This window comes from Mercurialis annua, linkage group LG2 (assembly GCF_937616625.2).
Source record: "Mercurialis annua linkage group LG2, ddMerAnnu1.2, whole genome shotgun sequence".
Classification (NCBI taxonomy): domain Eukaryota; kingdom Viridiplantae; phylum Streptophyta; class Magnoliopsida; order Malpighiales; family Euphorbiaceae; genus Mercurialis; species Mercurialis annua.
In genome coordinates, this window is record NC_065571.1 from 12,553,675 (window position 1) to 12,567,481 (window position 13,807).

The window sequence follows — 13,807 nt, forward strand, 5'->3', positions numbered from 1 at the left end:
AGTTATTGTAATTTGTAAGCTTGTTCCGATACATTTTGAGCTATTTGATTTCCATTTTAAGAATGAAGATAATTTGTTTGTTTTTAATTTATGATCTGGAGTTGAATGAAACGCAACTGGTAACTTAGTTACCTTATTGTTATTGATGTTATAGTCGTCATCAAGAAACTTATGTTTGGTTTACAAAGGTTTCTCATTCAATTCGTTTAACTTGTCAAAACTGGTGTTTGACCTAGCGGTGTATTCTGCTACAAGTTGCGAAAATGATGATGACTTATTTTCTAGTAATCTTGTCGGAGAGTCGTATTCGTCAATGAGCCCTGTATCACGGTTATAAATTATCAAGAAAATTGCATATCAATAGCATTTGCTAAGGTACACTGGATTTGAATAACACCCTCACCATGACTTAAAAGCAGAACCATGTCGCTGTCAAGAACGGAAGTTATTCGATGGGCGATGGTTATAACAGTAGAGTTGGTGAACTGTTGCTTAATGGTTTGCTGAATTAAACTGTCTGTAGCTGTATCAACTGAAGCTGTAGCTTCGTCAAGGACTAAGATCTTACTCTTCTTCAGTAGTACTCGTCCGAGGCATACTAGTTGCCTCTCACCCATACTCCAGTTTTCTCCATTTTCAGCGACTGCAGCAACAGGATGATTGTTTTAATCTATGCCATAAAGTGTCAAACATTTGCATACAACTAGGGAAAGGCAAAAACTGAGCCAAACTGAACCGACAAATTCAGTTTGGTTTAGATAATATAAAAGAAATTTGGTTTTCAGTTCGGTTTTGGACGTAAAAGATTTACAGTTCAGTTTTAATTTAGACAGAAATTGAGAATCAAATGGACCGACTGATTTGATTTGGTTCAGATTGAACAAAATTACTTAAGGCACCGTTTGGATTGATGGATTCTAAACGATGGATTTTATACAATCCATGAATTTGAACAAAATCTATCGTTTGCCTAGAAAAAAAATTAATAGAATCCATGGATTTATAAATTCCCTCATTTTCTACAATCCATCATTTTTGAGGGTTTTGATTTCCCACCTACTACGTGGGAAAGTCCAAATCCGTCATTTTTTATAGATGATGGATTGCTATACTATTTATTATTTTCCATAAATAATATTATTGATTTTATATTCAATCCAAACGATAGAATTTTAAAATCTATGGATTTAAATTCCATTGATTTAAAATCCATCGATTTTATTAAAATCCATGGATTTTAAAAAGGCCTAATCACTCAAAAACCCCTCACCTTTAAACTTTTTTTCAATACCACCCCGACGTTGAAAATTTGTCAATTTTACCCACTTTTGAATTTTCCGTTTTCAATTGTACCCCAATATTTTAATTTTTGTTAATTTTTTTATTTAAATGATGAAATCATTCAATTAATTAAGTCTAAACGTGAAATTAAATTCTTTTTTATTCAAAAAAGTACAAATAAGTCTTTTATTTTTAAAAACTAACTAAAAACTATAATCAAATTAATACTAATTTAAATTCTTAATTAATTTAACTAAATTTAAATAAATTTTAAAAATATACAATCAATATATGCGAGACATGGAGAATGTTTTAAACAAATTTCCAAACGCAAAAGACGTTAATTTAATTTTTCAGGGTACAATTGAAACACAAAAATGCAAAATAGGGTAAAATTGACAAATTTTCAACGTCAGGGTATGATTGAGAAGGGGCTAAAAGGTCGGGGTTTTTTAAGACATTAGGCCTTTTAAAAACCCTCAATCCAAACGATGCCTAAATGAATTCAACTCGGTTTTGAGGAAAAAAAGAGTACATTTTTAATTCAATTTGAACTATAAAACTAGAGTACAAAAACAAACCTGTGGAGTCTAGCTTTTTCTCCTTCTTTCTAACTTCATCTCTAAGTTGACACTTATCAAGAGCCTGGAACCGTTAAAATATACGTTAGTATGCACCTTCAACGAAATTAACAATCCTAAAACACTCCATTTCGAGTGAAAGAATTATTCTATCGATAAACAGAACAAATATGATAGACAGACCTCCCAGATTTGCCTGTTTGTGTATTCTTCAAGAGGATCCAGGTTACTCCGTCCAGTCCCTTCAAACATGGTGGGATCCTGAGGAATAATGCTAAGTCTTGACCGCAAATCGTGCAAACCAATTGATGCTATATTGATGCCGTCAATCATGATCTGACCAACTGCAGGATCGACAATGCGGAAAAGAGTTTGTATGAGGGTCGATTTCCCACTGCCTGTTCTTCCTACTATACCAGTTTTCTTGCCTCCTTGGAAAATGCAAGTCAGACCTTGCAACACAAGCGGCATGTGAGGGGCATATCGGACCTGCATCATGTCATTGTCATTAATCTCACGTATGCCAGGAAAAAGAATCAGAGTTACGGGTCGAGCAAAACAAGTAAACTACCTGCAGATGATCAATATCAACTTCGCCAAATGCTGGCCAAGAACGGTCTGGCCTATGTTCTTCGATTACAAGAGGAGGTTCACTAGGAATAGACATGTATTGATGTATTCTCTCTACTGATATGATTGAATTCTCTGCATTGCAGATATGCCATATGACCAAAGCTTGTAAAGTGTTCAGGTTCAGTCCATATGTCACAGCTAAACCAGCAATGGCTATAAAATGGAAAAAGAATAAGCACCAACTTATTTTAGTCTTGCAAACAAAAAAACAACAAAAAGGAGATAGCTACCGTCAATGACGTAAATCATTAATGGCAGCCGAAGAGAAAATTAATAAAACGAAAATTGATCATAGAGTAGCTCCGTAACTAACTCTTGATCATAGATAGCTACCGTAACAAACTCTTGATCAATGTTTGATATTTCCGTACCATGACATTAACATATAAGGCAGCCTACAGCATTGCATATCAAAATTGATCATAGAGTAGCTCTAATATTCTTTCATTACTTAGCAGCCATATGAATAAGTATCAGAGTTAAATGATACCAAGTTTTTATCCTATATATAGTATAATTTAATACCGAAACTTTAATTCTTTTTATAGTATTAATAAAAATAGAATCCCAAAACTTCAAATTCTTCAATATAATTAGCTATGTATGTACATGTACTTCAACAATTAATGTAGCTTTAGATTCATGTTTAGCAAACTGCTAGCAGCCATTATCTATTATGCCTAACAAAAACATAAGTTGGAGTATGGGTCAGGACAAGCACAACTAACCTGGATCGATTCCTTCCGGAAATGAGATTAAGAAAAACAAAGAGAAGGCAAACGTAATAGCAGAGAACATATCCAAGCGAAAGCATAGCCATTCTATTGCCGCAGCACTGTTGAACTTGGGCCGAGAATATGCATCTGTCAGCTTCATAATTATTTCCTGGAATCTTTGTTCATGATCAAAGCTCCTGATGGTTGTCACTCCCGATATACTTTCCGCAAAATGCTGGATAACAGGGGCTTTGCAAACTCCAATCAACCGGGAAAGTTCTCTTGCAGAAGCTATGTAGTATTGCTGCATAACAAAAGAACAATTGCGAAAATAAGAGTTAACAATGTACAATTACGAAGCATGTGCTGAAGAATACAAGTGTTTGAATATCAGAAAGATTACCTGGTACCAGATGCAGGCAGCAATCACAGGAATAAAAACAATAAACACTTGCCATGCTACTTGAGACATTACTGCCACAATTCCTAGTAGCTGGATCATTGAGAATGCAACTAACCCGACTTGATATGGAATCTGCATGTCAACTTCACTTTGGTCCGTAGAAGCCTATCAGAGCAAAAATAGATCCATTAAGTGAGAATGAGGTTCGGCTTATCTCTCACGGGAATAAAGAAGACAAAACATAAGACCACAGGCAATGAAAAATATCTATAGACGCAACGGAAGAGCATAAAAAGACGTATACTTACTCTGTTCAAAATTCGTCCACTTGGAGTTGCATCAAAGAAGGACATAGGTGCTCGGAAAATGCACAAATGCATTTTATCGAACAGCAGAGTTGCTGTCTTATACCCTGCTGTTACAAGAAGGGTGGAACGAATGGGGATGCAAAATGAACTTCCAATTGCCAACGCTACATAAACGAGTATTAGTGTGGATCCGCTGACAAGAGGTTTCACATCCACCGATACAGGAGTTGCCCAAGTCATCCAGTAGTTGCTCCCAATTTGAAGCACCTGAAAAAGAATATGTGCCAGCAAAATGAAGGGCACCAGAGCTCCTCCATATGCCATGGTAAGATATTTCCAGTACACCAGATATCCAACTCGACCTTTTTCTCGTTCTTCTTCTTGAACAAGCTGTGCCTTTGGCTCAGGTATCTCGTCAGCTTTACTATCTCTTAAATCCTTGTTTCCTTCTTTCAAGGAAACCCCAGTGGTACTACTCGTGTCATCACCGTCTTTTCTGGTACTTAAACTTTCAGAATCTGGTCCTACTTGATTTGAATTGAGACCGTATAAAGCTGACTCATGTGCACCTACAAGTTCCATAAAATCAGAGCCCGAACTGAGAATGTCGTTGTACTTTCCAGCTTGTGTAATCCTTCCTTCCTTCATTACCTAACCGAAAATATAAAAAAATACCAAAAAGCATTGATTTGACTAGTCGAGATAATAAATACCAAAAAGCACAAAAGAAAAAAACTTACACCCACCAATATTAGATCAGCAGCAGGTAAGAACTCAACCTGATGAGTAACAAAAATAACCGTTTTCGAACTCAAGAAACCTAGCAAAACTTCCTGTCAATGGTCCAACAAAATAGCTCATGAGAAACATCAGTATTTTCTGTTACACAAAAAACAAATTGAACACAAGTTAAATAAGTGAGATAATCAAAGCATTCAACAAATAATATTGACTCACCTTAAATAAATGAGATCCAGTATGTGCATCAACAGTACTAAAAGGATCATCAAAAAGATAGATATCAGCATCTTGGTAGAGAGCTCGAGCAATCTGTATTCTTTGTTTTTGTCCGCCACTCAGATTGATGCCCCGTTCGCCTATAATAGTTTAGTCGCCAAATGACAGGATTTCGAGGTCCTTCTTCAGGGAACAATCCTCCAAAATCCTCTCATACCTATCCCTATCCATTTTCTTTCCGAATAAAATATTCTCTTCAATTTTGCCACTCTGTATCCATGGTGACTGTGTGACATAGGCCTTTGTACCGCACAATTTAAGAGTCCCTGATATCTTAGGTACCTCTCCCAAAATGCAGGATAGCAAGCTTGACTTGCCAGAACCAACTGTACCACATACAGCAACTCGCATGTCATGGAGTACTTTCAAGTTTATATCCTTCAATGTCGGGTTAGGAGCTAATAATTCCCAAGAGAAAATGCCATCTGCTATCTCAATTGCTGTAACAGAACTGACTCTTGTTAACCTCTCAACTGCATTAGACTGTAAATCATCAAGCCGGAGAAAAGATGAAATTCTATCAAGGGAAACCTTGGTTTGAACCATCATAGACACTGTATCAGGAAGATTATAGATTGCCTCTTGAAGGATCCTGAATGTAGCGAGTGCAGATAATATCTTCCCCGAGTCGAGGGGAATTCCCATAAGCATACAAAAACCAAATATGACCACAGACACAAATGTAGGGGAACCCCAGAAGACAAAACTAACAATTGCTGAAGTATAAACAAATTTCCTCAACCATCCTGTTTTTATCTTCCGAAGCTCGACAATCTTCGACAAAAACTTCATTTCCCACGCCTGAAGCTTGAGAATTCTCATATTCCTTAAAATCTCAGATGTTGCTTTCATTCGTTTATCTTTAGAATCCATCAACTTGTCTTGGAAGTTCTCCATTAGCCTTCCCAACGGATAGTTCAATAACATGATAGCTATAGTTGCAAGCAAAGTAGCAACTGATGCGAGTCCAAGATTTTTATACAATATGAACAAGGCCAGACCAACTTGGAGTATAACCAGCCAAGGGTCATGCATACACCAGCTAAAATCACCAATTCGCTCGGTATCAACGGTCATAATATTGATGATCTCCCCACTAGTCTGGCCCTGCTTCGACTGGCAAGAAAGTGTCAACCCTTTGCAATAAATCATTGCCACAAGTACGGCACGCATCCTAATTCTTATTTGCTGCAACATAAAGTACCAATGCCTTTGCGAAAGACATTCTATAAGCTTTCCCACCAGGAAGGCAGAAGCCAAAACATACCCCTGATTTTTGAATCTTCCTTGTCCATTTAGGCACTGGACAAACGAATCTATAAAACCGGATCAATTAAGTCCACAACTATGGCAAACCGGATCAAACACACCCTCCCCTACTCTCACCTCTGCAATTGTATTTCACTCTCCATTAACAAAAGGTTAACAGTTCAAAATGGTCCTTAATATTAATTTTTTTTTAAATTAACAGTTTAAGATTTTCAAATTTAAATTAAATTCTTTGTTCACAATTTAATCCTTATAATTTTTAAATTTTATATCATTTTAATTTTTCTTTAAAAATACAGGAACCTTTTGAAATAAAAATACAGGGACCTCATATTACTTTTTCCTTTACATTTCATCTTCTCAAAATCAAACCCTAATTTCTAAACAAACCCAACAAAAAAAACGATCACCATCTTTACCCAACTCACGACGGCCGCCAACCACCATCTTCACCTAACTCCGTCAGCTCCTCGTCGTCTGTTCTTCTTCACCTAACTCTCTCAGCTCCTCCCCGTTTGTTCTTCGAATCCCGTAACCTGCGGCGCTAGGACATCAACTTACACATGGGAACGTTACTGCCGTTTAACCAACTCCGGCGTTCTACCATCACCGCCGTTCAACCAATATCGATGCCGTTATACCATCACCGTCGTTTAACCAACATCGTCTTTGCACCATCGTCACCAAGGTTGACGAACGAGGAAGCGTTGTGCTCCGCTAAACGAAAAGGAACAACAATCCTGTTGTTTTTGGGGTTTTTGACGGATCTGTGCCTACGGGCTTTTAAAAATTCCATTTTGGTGCCTGTGTGGGAATTAATCCCAAATTTGTGCCTGGGCCCACGTCATCCGCGATTTAATATTACGGATGACGTTGCCATCCGCGATATTAAATCGCGGACTAGGTAGCACGGAAACGGAAACGGGAAACGGAAACGATGCGAAACGGACACGGAAAAACGAAAGTTTTTCAAAATGGAGGACACGAAACGTGGGGGAAACGTGTAAATAACAAAAATATAAGGATATATTTATAAAAATATTATAAAAATATTTATGATAATTAACAAAATAATTCATTCTAATATACTAAATATTTAAAATTTTATAAATATATAAAAAAATATAATATAATTCAACACAAATAAGTATATTTGATGTATTGTGGGCAATGCGAATGTAAAATTTATGGGTAACTAGTTAGATTTTTTTATTTGTGGGCAATAATTTTAATTTTTTTACAAATTATTAATTTTTACAATTTACGGAAACGGCCCGAAACGTTTCGTGCGGGTGTCCAAAAGTTTCCGGTTTTCGAAACGTTTTCGAAACGGGAAACGCAACTTTGTCGAAGTTTCCGTGCTTCATAGATCGCGGATGATATTAAGTTAGGTTAATCTGTGGATTAACCTAACTTAAATGCCATCCGCGAATTAATTTCGCGGATGGCATTTAAAGATTCCCTGCCATTGGCAGGGAATCTGTTGACCGTTGGAAGCACAACTTCCAACGGTCAACAATTAAATGCAATCCGCGATATTAAATCGCGAATTGCATTCTATAAAATGGGGGCTCACAGCCCTCATTTTTCTCACACCGAAACAAATATCTCTCAATTATAATGTCTCAAGCGGCGGTTTAGAGCGGATTTTATTTTTATGGCGGTTCCATTAGAAATTTATTTTTGAAGAGTTTTATTATTTTAGAACTATTGGAGGAGGACTACAAGAGGTAAATTTACTTTTCATTTTTTATTGTTATATTAAATTAGAAAAAAATAGATTAATATAATTTAAATGTTAGGTTTTTAATTATTTATTAAGTAATTGTACGTTAAAAAAATACGAAGTTTTAGTATAATATGTTATATTTTTCAATTAGTCATTGTTAGCAAAAATGTAGGTGTTATTATAGTTTATTCAGAAATATTAATTTAGTGAAATATTAATTTTTAAAAAAAATAGTAAAAATTGTGAAAAATGACAAAAAATAGTTTACACTATTTTAAATGAAAAACAAATATTGCTAAAAAAAATAGACTTTATTTAATGAATTTGAAAAAATGCTAAAATAAGTCGGATGTATATTTATTTTGATAAAATTTGTAGCAATGACGACTATGAACCTATCGTTTGTGATATGGTGCGATGGCCGTATGGTAAGCTCTCCGGCTGGAGTAGAATACCAGGGCGGCCGTCGGGTGGATATGCCAATTATTGATAGGATGAATTTTGAAGAATTGAGAAATATTTGTATAAGGGCAGTCGCTACGGACTCGGAAGTGGAGATTACAAAAATCTACTTTCGGCTTCCAAAAATTGAAAGTGGTCGTATTGTCTCCTACTCGTTGTACTCAGTGGAAAACAACGAGCATATTTTTGGAATTTTGAGAGAGACGATGCGGTACCGAGCGCTTGATACTTTAGAATTTTACGTCTAGTATCGTACTGTCGTTTGTAACGATGTCTCTGTGGATCAGTTGGTTCTGAGTGAATCAAGTGGGTCGGAGATAGGGAGTGATGAAGATGAAGATGATGAAGAGGATTTTTTTGGTTGCGAGGAAGAGGCAGAAGAGCAAGAGGATTGCAATGATCATGATTCTGGAGAAGACAGTGTACCAATCGCAACTCCCAGAAGGTTTTAACCATGTCAATTTGGATGATTTTGATGTGGCACCAGAATCTGATGAGAACCTTATGTGGAATCCTGGGATGGAGTTCCAACTTGGGATGATCTTCCCAAATCGTGCTTCTGTTCAGGCATGTGCTACTGCTTATTCTGTTGAGAATGGGAGGGAGCACAAAAGTCGCCAGACAACCAACTATACTGTTGTGTTTGCATGTAGGTATAATCCTATTTGCAAATGGTGGCTGCGTGCAACTCTGCTTCAAGCAACTCATACGTGGACATGCACAAAATATATCGGGCCGCATACGTGCAATGAGCTGGTGCCAAATGCTAATCATAGAAATTTTGGGGCACGAGAAATTGCGAAATACGTGCGGAGGGGAAGTGATGGAGCAGCGTGACATACGCGTTAATACCCTTATTGCTGGCATTCGGGATGAACATAGAGTGAGACCTCCATATAAAAGAATGTGGTATGCAAAGGAGAAGGCAATTGCTTCTGTTTACGGGGACTGGCATGAATCCTTCGGATGTATCAATGACTTAATGCATAATATGGTTCACGTAAATCCGGGTTCATTCTGGCATGCGGAAGGTATGTAATCATGTTTAACGGTGAATTAAACATTTTATATTCTAACTCTAAAACTTTCTATATTATTTGGCGTAGGCGATGAGGTTTACATTAACGGGATGCTTCAGCCGAATATTAGAACGTTCGTTAGAATGTTTTTGGACTTTTTTTCCGATGGTTGCTGGATTTCGATTCTGCAAACCTGTTCTGTTTGTCGATGGGACCCATTTGTATGGGAGATACAAGATGACGATGTTGATAGCGTCAGTGATAGATGGAAACAGCCATATAATGCCAGTAGCGTTTGCAATTGTGGAATCAGAAAGTACTGAAAGTTACGAATATTTTCTCGGGCATTTACGGGAACAGGTCATTCTTGGACGGAAGGTTTCCATTATTTCTGATCGCCATGCTGGCATTTTAGCAGTTCTGAGGCGTCCTGAATGGGCTGATGTTCCGCACGAATATTTTCTCGGGCATTTTCGGCCACCAGGCACAAGTTTGTATTAATGCTGCTAGGAACCCAGGAAATTAGAGTTAGTTGTAATGTTTAACTTTTCAATTTCATGTTGGTTGTAATTTATGTACTTTGTGTACTATTTAACTTGAATGAATGGTTATCTTTTATGAAATGTGTTTATTTTGTTTAGTTTGGAATGTGTTTACTTAGTATGAAATGTGTTTACGTATTTTTGTAATTTGAAATGCAGTTATGGCTGCCCGACAGGAGTACTACGATCCCGGTCCTGTAGAGACCGATTTGTTGACCATGCAGGATGATCACGTTTCATCGGTTGTTTGGGACAACCCGGTAAGTAAATTTTTATATTGTACATTTCTATTTAACGTTTTATGTTAACGCAATCTAACTGCATCTCATTTCTTATTGACAGGGGGAGTTGAGACCATTGGGATCGCGTATGAGTCTTGGACTTACGCCCTTCGACAGTATCCATCCTCGTATCCGGGAGGGGGTCGTACGGACAGGGTTGTCTGGTTTTATAGAGATGAGACAGTATCAGGTAGATATGTCTCTGGTGACTTCCTTAGTGGAGAGGTGGAGGCCGGAGACCCATACCTTTATGTTACCTGAGGGGGAGTGCACAGTCACACTACAGAACGTTGCCATCTTGACAGGACTGCCTGTAGATGGATTTGCAGTTATCGGAGGTCCACATCACGACTACCAGGGCGTCGGCGTAGCCCTTTTGGGGAGAGAGTTAGAGTTGAGCGGGACGACTTCTGGTTCTTCGTGGGTAGGGACTGGGTGGTTATTCGAGCAGTTCCGTCATTTTCGAGAGTTAGACGACGACGTTTCAGATATGGAGGTGGAGTGGGCTGTTCGGGCTTATCTCTGGGCCGCTTTGGATGGTCTGTGCTTCACTGATTTGAACAGTGGACATTTGGGGTTGAGGATTTTACCACATTTGGAGGATTTAGAGGATCAGCGATCCATCAGTTGGGGATCAGCCGTGCTTGCCCACCTGTACCACGAGCTTTGCATTTGTTCTATGGCTTCACAGCACAGACGTAACATCGGTGGCGCCCTTTGGATTTTGCAGCTTTGGGCTTTTGAGCGTTTGACGCCGTTACGTCCCCGTTACGCTGCGCTTCCCATCACACAGCATCTTCCTTTAGGCGACAGGTATTTACTATAATGTTTAATTTAATTTGATAGTTATATATGAATTTGACATTTAATTTTTTTAATTGACAGATGGGCGGGCCCTAGGGAGCGTCGGGTCCGAGGGGCCCCCAGACACGATTTGTCTTACTTTAGACTCTTGCTTGACAGGCTGCGTTACGATGATGTAAGTTTATTTTTTTACAATACTTTTCATTTTAATTTAGTTTATGTTTTGACCTAATTATTTCTATGCAGATTGTTTGGCAGCCATACACCGACGATCTCCTCAGATCCACACCCTCCCTGTACCTTGCGGGTTCACAAGTTTGGCGTGCTCGGGTACCCTTGATTTACTACAACATTGTGGAGTAGCACCAGCCAGATAGAGTATTGCAGCAGTTTGGGCTTATTAAGCCTATCCCTCTGGCCCCAGTGCAAGATCACCGCCTCCATTCCCTCCTTTACAAGAGCAGCAACAACTACATGGAGATCAAGGGTATTACGTACTGATTTGGCTCCACAGGGAGTCACATGTCGTTGGCGGTTACCATTTTGAGCGTCCACCACACTACCATTCCCAGTACATGGAGTGGTATCGAAGACACAGCCGGAGGTGGATTACCTGGCAGGGTGCAGCTGACGGTTCGAGTGTACGTAAATTTTTTATTTTTATAAATTTACAATTACATTTTCTACTTTCTATATATTTACTGATTACTGTTTTCCCTTGTATAGCGTGATCTGGCGGAGATGGTCCACGTCCGGAGATCTAGCCGTGACTCCATAATTGGGTCCGCTGCACGCAGTTCACAAATGGCGTACATGGAGGATCGTCGGGATGTCACTCTTCCACCGCCAGAGCCAGCAGTCCCGGCATTTGTACTGCCTCCTCTCCCTCCTCTGACGGTTGACTTGGATTCCATTCACGGTCGTCGTAGACAGCGGCCTACACCACGCCAGCCTCGCCAGCGGCCAGATCAGCCTATACCGCCCCCTGTGTACTATCATTACGATGCAGGAGAGAGCTCGCAGACGCGACAGAACTATTGCGGGCCTACTCAGTTTCAGGGTGACGGTTCACAGTTTCAGCAGCACTCGCAGGTATTGCGTACTTTATTAAGTTTTTTTGCAAAATAGTTTCACTTTATTTTAAAATACAAGTTAATAAATGTTGATTTTTATATTTTTAATTTTATTCTTTATTTCAGGTCCCTCCAACCTCATCGTTTCCGGTACCACCGTCATCCGGGCCGTTGTTTTACTCCTCTGAACAGACGTCGTATACCACTCCTCTGACAGAGCCGGCTCAGTATCGACAGGCTACACCACCCCCATTTCAGGCACCTCTGCATGGTCAACCTTCTACCCCCTCTGATCAGGGTTACCGGCCCGTGTTTTCTTGGCTCGATCAACCGTCAACGTCACATTCGCGTCCCTCCCCTTCCACCCCGGTCGCGGATCCGTCGCAGATGTTTTTTTCGATATCAGAGGCTTGGTTGAACAGTCCAGGTCTCGGGGAGGGGGGCTCTTTCGAGGAGTTACAGTCCGGCAGTATTCAGTTTTCGGGTCCGTCCTTCAGCCTCCTTCCGCAGTCACAGGAGGCACCCACTATTGCACCGGCTGCAGATGATCAGGAGCTATCCCTAGACGATGATCACGAGAGCGAGGGCGCGCCAGGTGACAGACCGGGTGATAGACAGTATCGCGATCTTACTGAGAGCAGTCTGCGCCGCAGACAAGATATGAGGTACGATATGAGGACTCAACTGGAGAAGAACACTAGATATCGAGATTATTTATGATTTTGTTGTTTTTTGTAAAACACTATCAACTTTGTAATCCTACTTTATTTTATCGATTTTGTAATTATATTATTTATGCAATTTATAATTTTTGTATAAACTAGTAAAAACATAAAAAATAATATATAATGCTAACTAAAAAACGGTTTTTATGTTCTATTAGAATTTTATTAAATTACGGAATTTATTTTATAAATTAAAATACGGAATTTATTTTATAAAAAAAGTTTAAACAAAATGATGGGGTAACCCAATCATTGTCTCTCCCCAATCATTGGGGAGACAGATTACTGTCTCCCCAATGATTAGGGAGAGATGCCATCCGCGATATTAAATCGCGGATGGCATTAATTGGGGTTAATTACCCCAATTAGTGTTGTTAATGTCATCCGCGATTTAATATCGCGGATGGCAACGTCATCCGCAATATTAAATCGCGGATGACGTGGGCACAGGCACAAATTTGGGATTAATTCCCACACAGGCACCAAAATGGAATTTTTAAAAGCCCGTAGGCACAGATCCGTCAAAAACCCTTGTTTTTGTGAGCTTTTGCTGGTTTTTGTTATTTGGATTTGAGTTCACAGATTATGAATCTTGGTAGTTAAATCCAGTTAGGTTTACTTAGGAATTTATTCTTTTTTAGGAGAGTTTAATTAAGTTAATTTAGAGTTTAATTAAGTTATATTAAACTCAATTAAGGAAAAAAGGTAGAACAGGCCCCTATTTTTTTATTAGTTAGAATTTTGATTAATTGGGACTAATTATAATTTTAATTAAGATTAATTAGTATAAATTAGGGTTAATTGGCTATCCACTCTCTTTCTGTGTTAGATGGGTGTATTTGATTGATTTTCACAACTATTGATTTTTTTGACCCATTTTTACGACCTTGGGTTTATTTGATATATCGTGACAAGTTGAGGGAGTTTTTTAATCCTTTGTTCGCTTTATATATTGCTACACTAC

The 13,807-nt window shown here is 38.7% G+C and overlaps 4 protein-coding genes across 5 annotated transcripts; 3 read left to right on the plus strand and 1 right to left on the minus strand.

Moving 5' to 3' along the window:
- Positions 1-106: 106 nt before the first annotated feature.
- Positions 107-6,407, minus strand: LOC126667385 (ABC transporter C family member 3-like). The gene is given in 10 exon segments (XM_050360340.2): positions 107-320; positions 404-643; positions 1,863-1,926; positions 2,046-2,351; positions 2,434-2,648; positions 3,224-3,515; positions 3,615-3,779; positions 3,923-4,573; positions 4,669-4,755; positions 4,880-6,407. Coding segments are annotated over 10 exon segments (3,417 nt in total). The 5' UTR covers positions 6,137-6,407; the 3' UTR covers positions 107-180.
- Positions 6,408-7,692: 1,285 nt separating this feature from the next.
- Positions 7,693-11,408, plus strand: LOC126667067 (serine/threonine-protein phosphatase 7 long form homolog). Of its 2 annotated transcripts, none has more exons than XM_050360033.2 (5): positions 7,693-7,938; positions 10,120-10,220; positions 10,303-11,054; positions 11,127-11,220; positions 11,292-11,408. In XM_050360033.2, exons 2-5 carry the CDS (start codon positions 10,122-10,124, stop codon positions 11,406-11,408), a joined length of 1,062 nt encoding a protein of 353 aa, XP_050215990.1. In that variant the 5' UTR covers positions 7,693-7,938; positions 10,120-10,121. The 2 variants fall into 2 exon arrangements, with proteins under 2 accessions (XP_050215990.1, XP_050215989.1); XM_050360032.2 differs by lacking the exon at positions 7,693-7,938 and adding an exon at positions 9,896-9,952.
- Positions 8,318-9,236, plus strand: LOC126668202 (uncharacterized). Its single transcript, XM_050361414.1, has 3 exons — positions 8,318-8,641; positions 8,687-8,819; positions 8,887-9,236. The coding sequence occupies exons 1-3, from the start codon at positions 8,318-8,320 to the stop codon at positions 9,234-9,236; spliced, it is 807 nt and encodes a 268-aa protein (XP_050217371.1).
- Positions 11,409-11,603: 195 nt separating the features above from the next.
- On the plus strand, positions 11,604-12,875 carry LOC126667069 (uncharacterized). The gene is made up of 3 exons (XM_050360034.2): positions 11,604-11,686; positions 11,772-12,137; positions 12,245-12,875. The coding sequence occupies exons 1-3, from the start codon at positions 11,621-11,623 to the stop codon at positions 12,836-12,838; spliced, it is 1,026 nt and encodes a 341-aa protein (XP_050215991.1). The 5' UTR covers positions 11,604-11,620; the 3' UTR covers positions 12,839-12,875.
- Positions 12,876-13,807: the final 932 nt, after the last annotated feature.

Excerpts from the sequence above, each read along its gene's own strand:
- LOC126667069 (XM_050360034.2), top strand. The coding sequence starts at position 11,621 with ATGGAGTGGTATCGAAGACACAGCCGGAGGTGGATTACCTGGCAGGGT. Across the intron at positions 11,687-11,771 it reads GTGCAGCTGACGGTTCGAGT|CGTGATCTGGCGGAGATGGT; the intron begins GTACGTAAATTT and ends TCCCTTGTATAG. Across the intron at positions 12,138-12,244 it reads AGTTTCAGCAGCACTCGCAG|GTCCCTCCAACCTCATCGTT; the intron begins GTATTGCGTACT and ends TCTTTATTTCAG.
- LOC126667067 (XM_050360032.2), top strand. The coding sequence starts at position 9,919 with ATGCTGCTAGGAACCCAGGAAATTAGAGTTAGTT. Across the intron at positions 10,221-10,302 it reads CGGTTGTTTGGGACAACCCG|GGGGAGTTGAGACCATTGGG; the intron begins GTAAGTAAATTT and ends TCTTATTGACAG. Across the intron at positions 11,221-11,291 it reads ACAGGCTGCGTTACGATGAT|ATTGTTTGGCAGCCATACAC; the intron begins GTAAGTTTATTT and ends ATTTCTATGCAG.
- LOC126668202 (XM_050361414.1), top strand. The coding sequence starts at position 8,318 with ATGACGACTATGAACCTATCGTTTGTGATATGGTGCGATGGCCGTATG. Across the intron at positions 8,642-8,686 it reads TTGATACTTTAGAATTTTAC|TTGGTTCTGAGTGAATCAAG; the intron begins GTCTAGTATCGT and ends TCTGTGGATCAG. Across the intron at positions 8,820-8,886 it reads TCATGATTCTGGAGAAGACA|AATCTGATGAGAACCTTATG; the intron begins GTGTACCAATCG and ends ATGTGGCACCAG.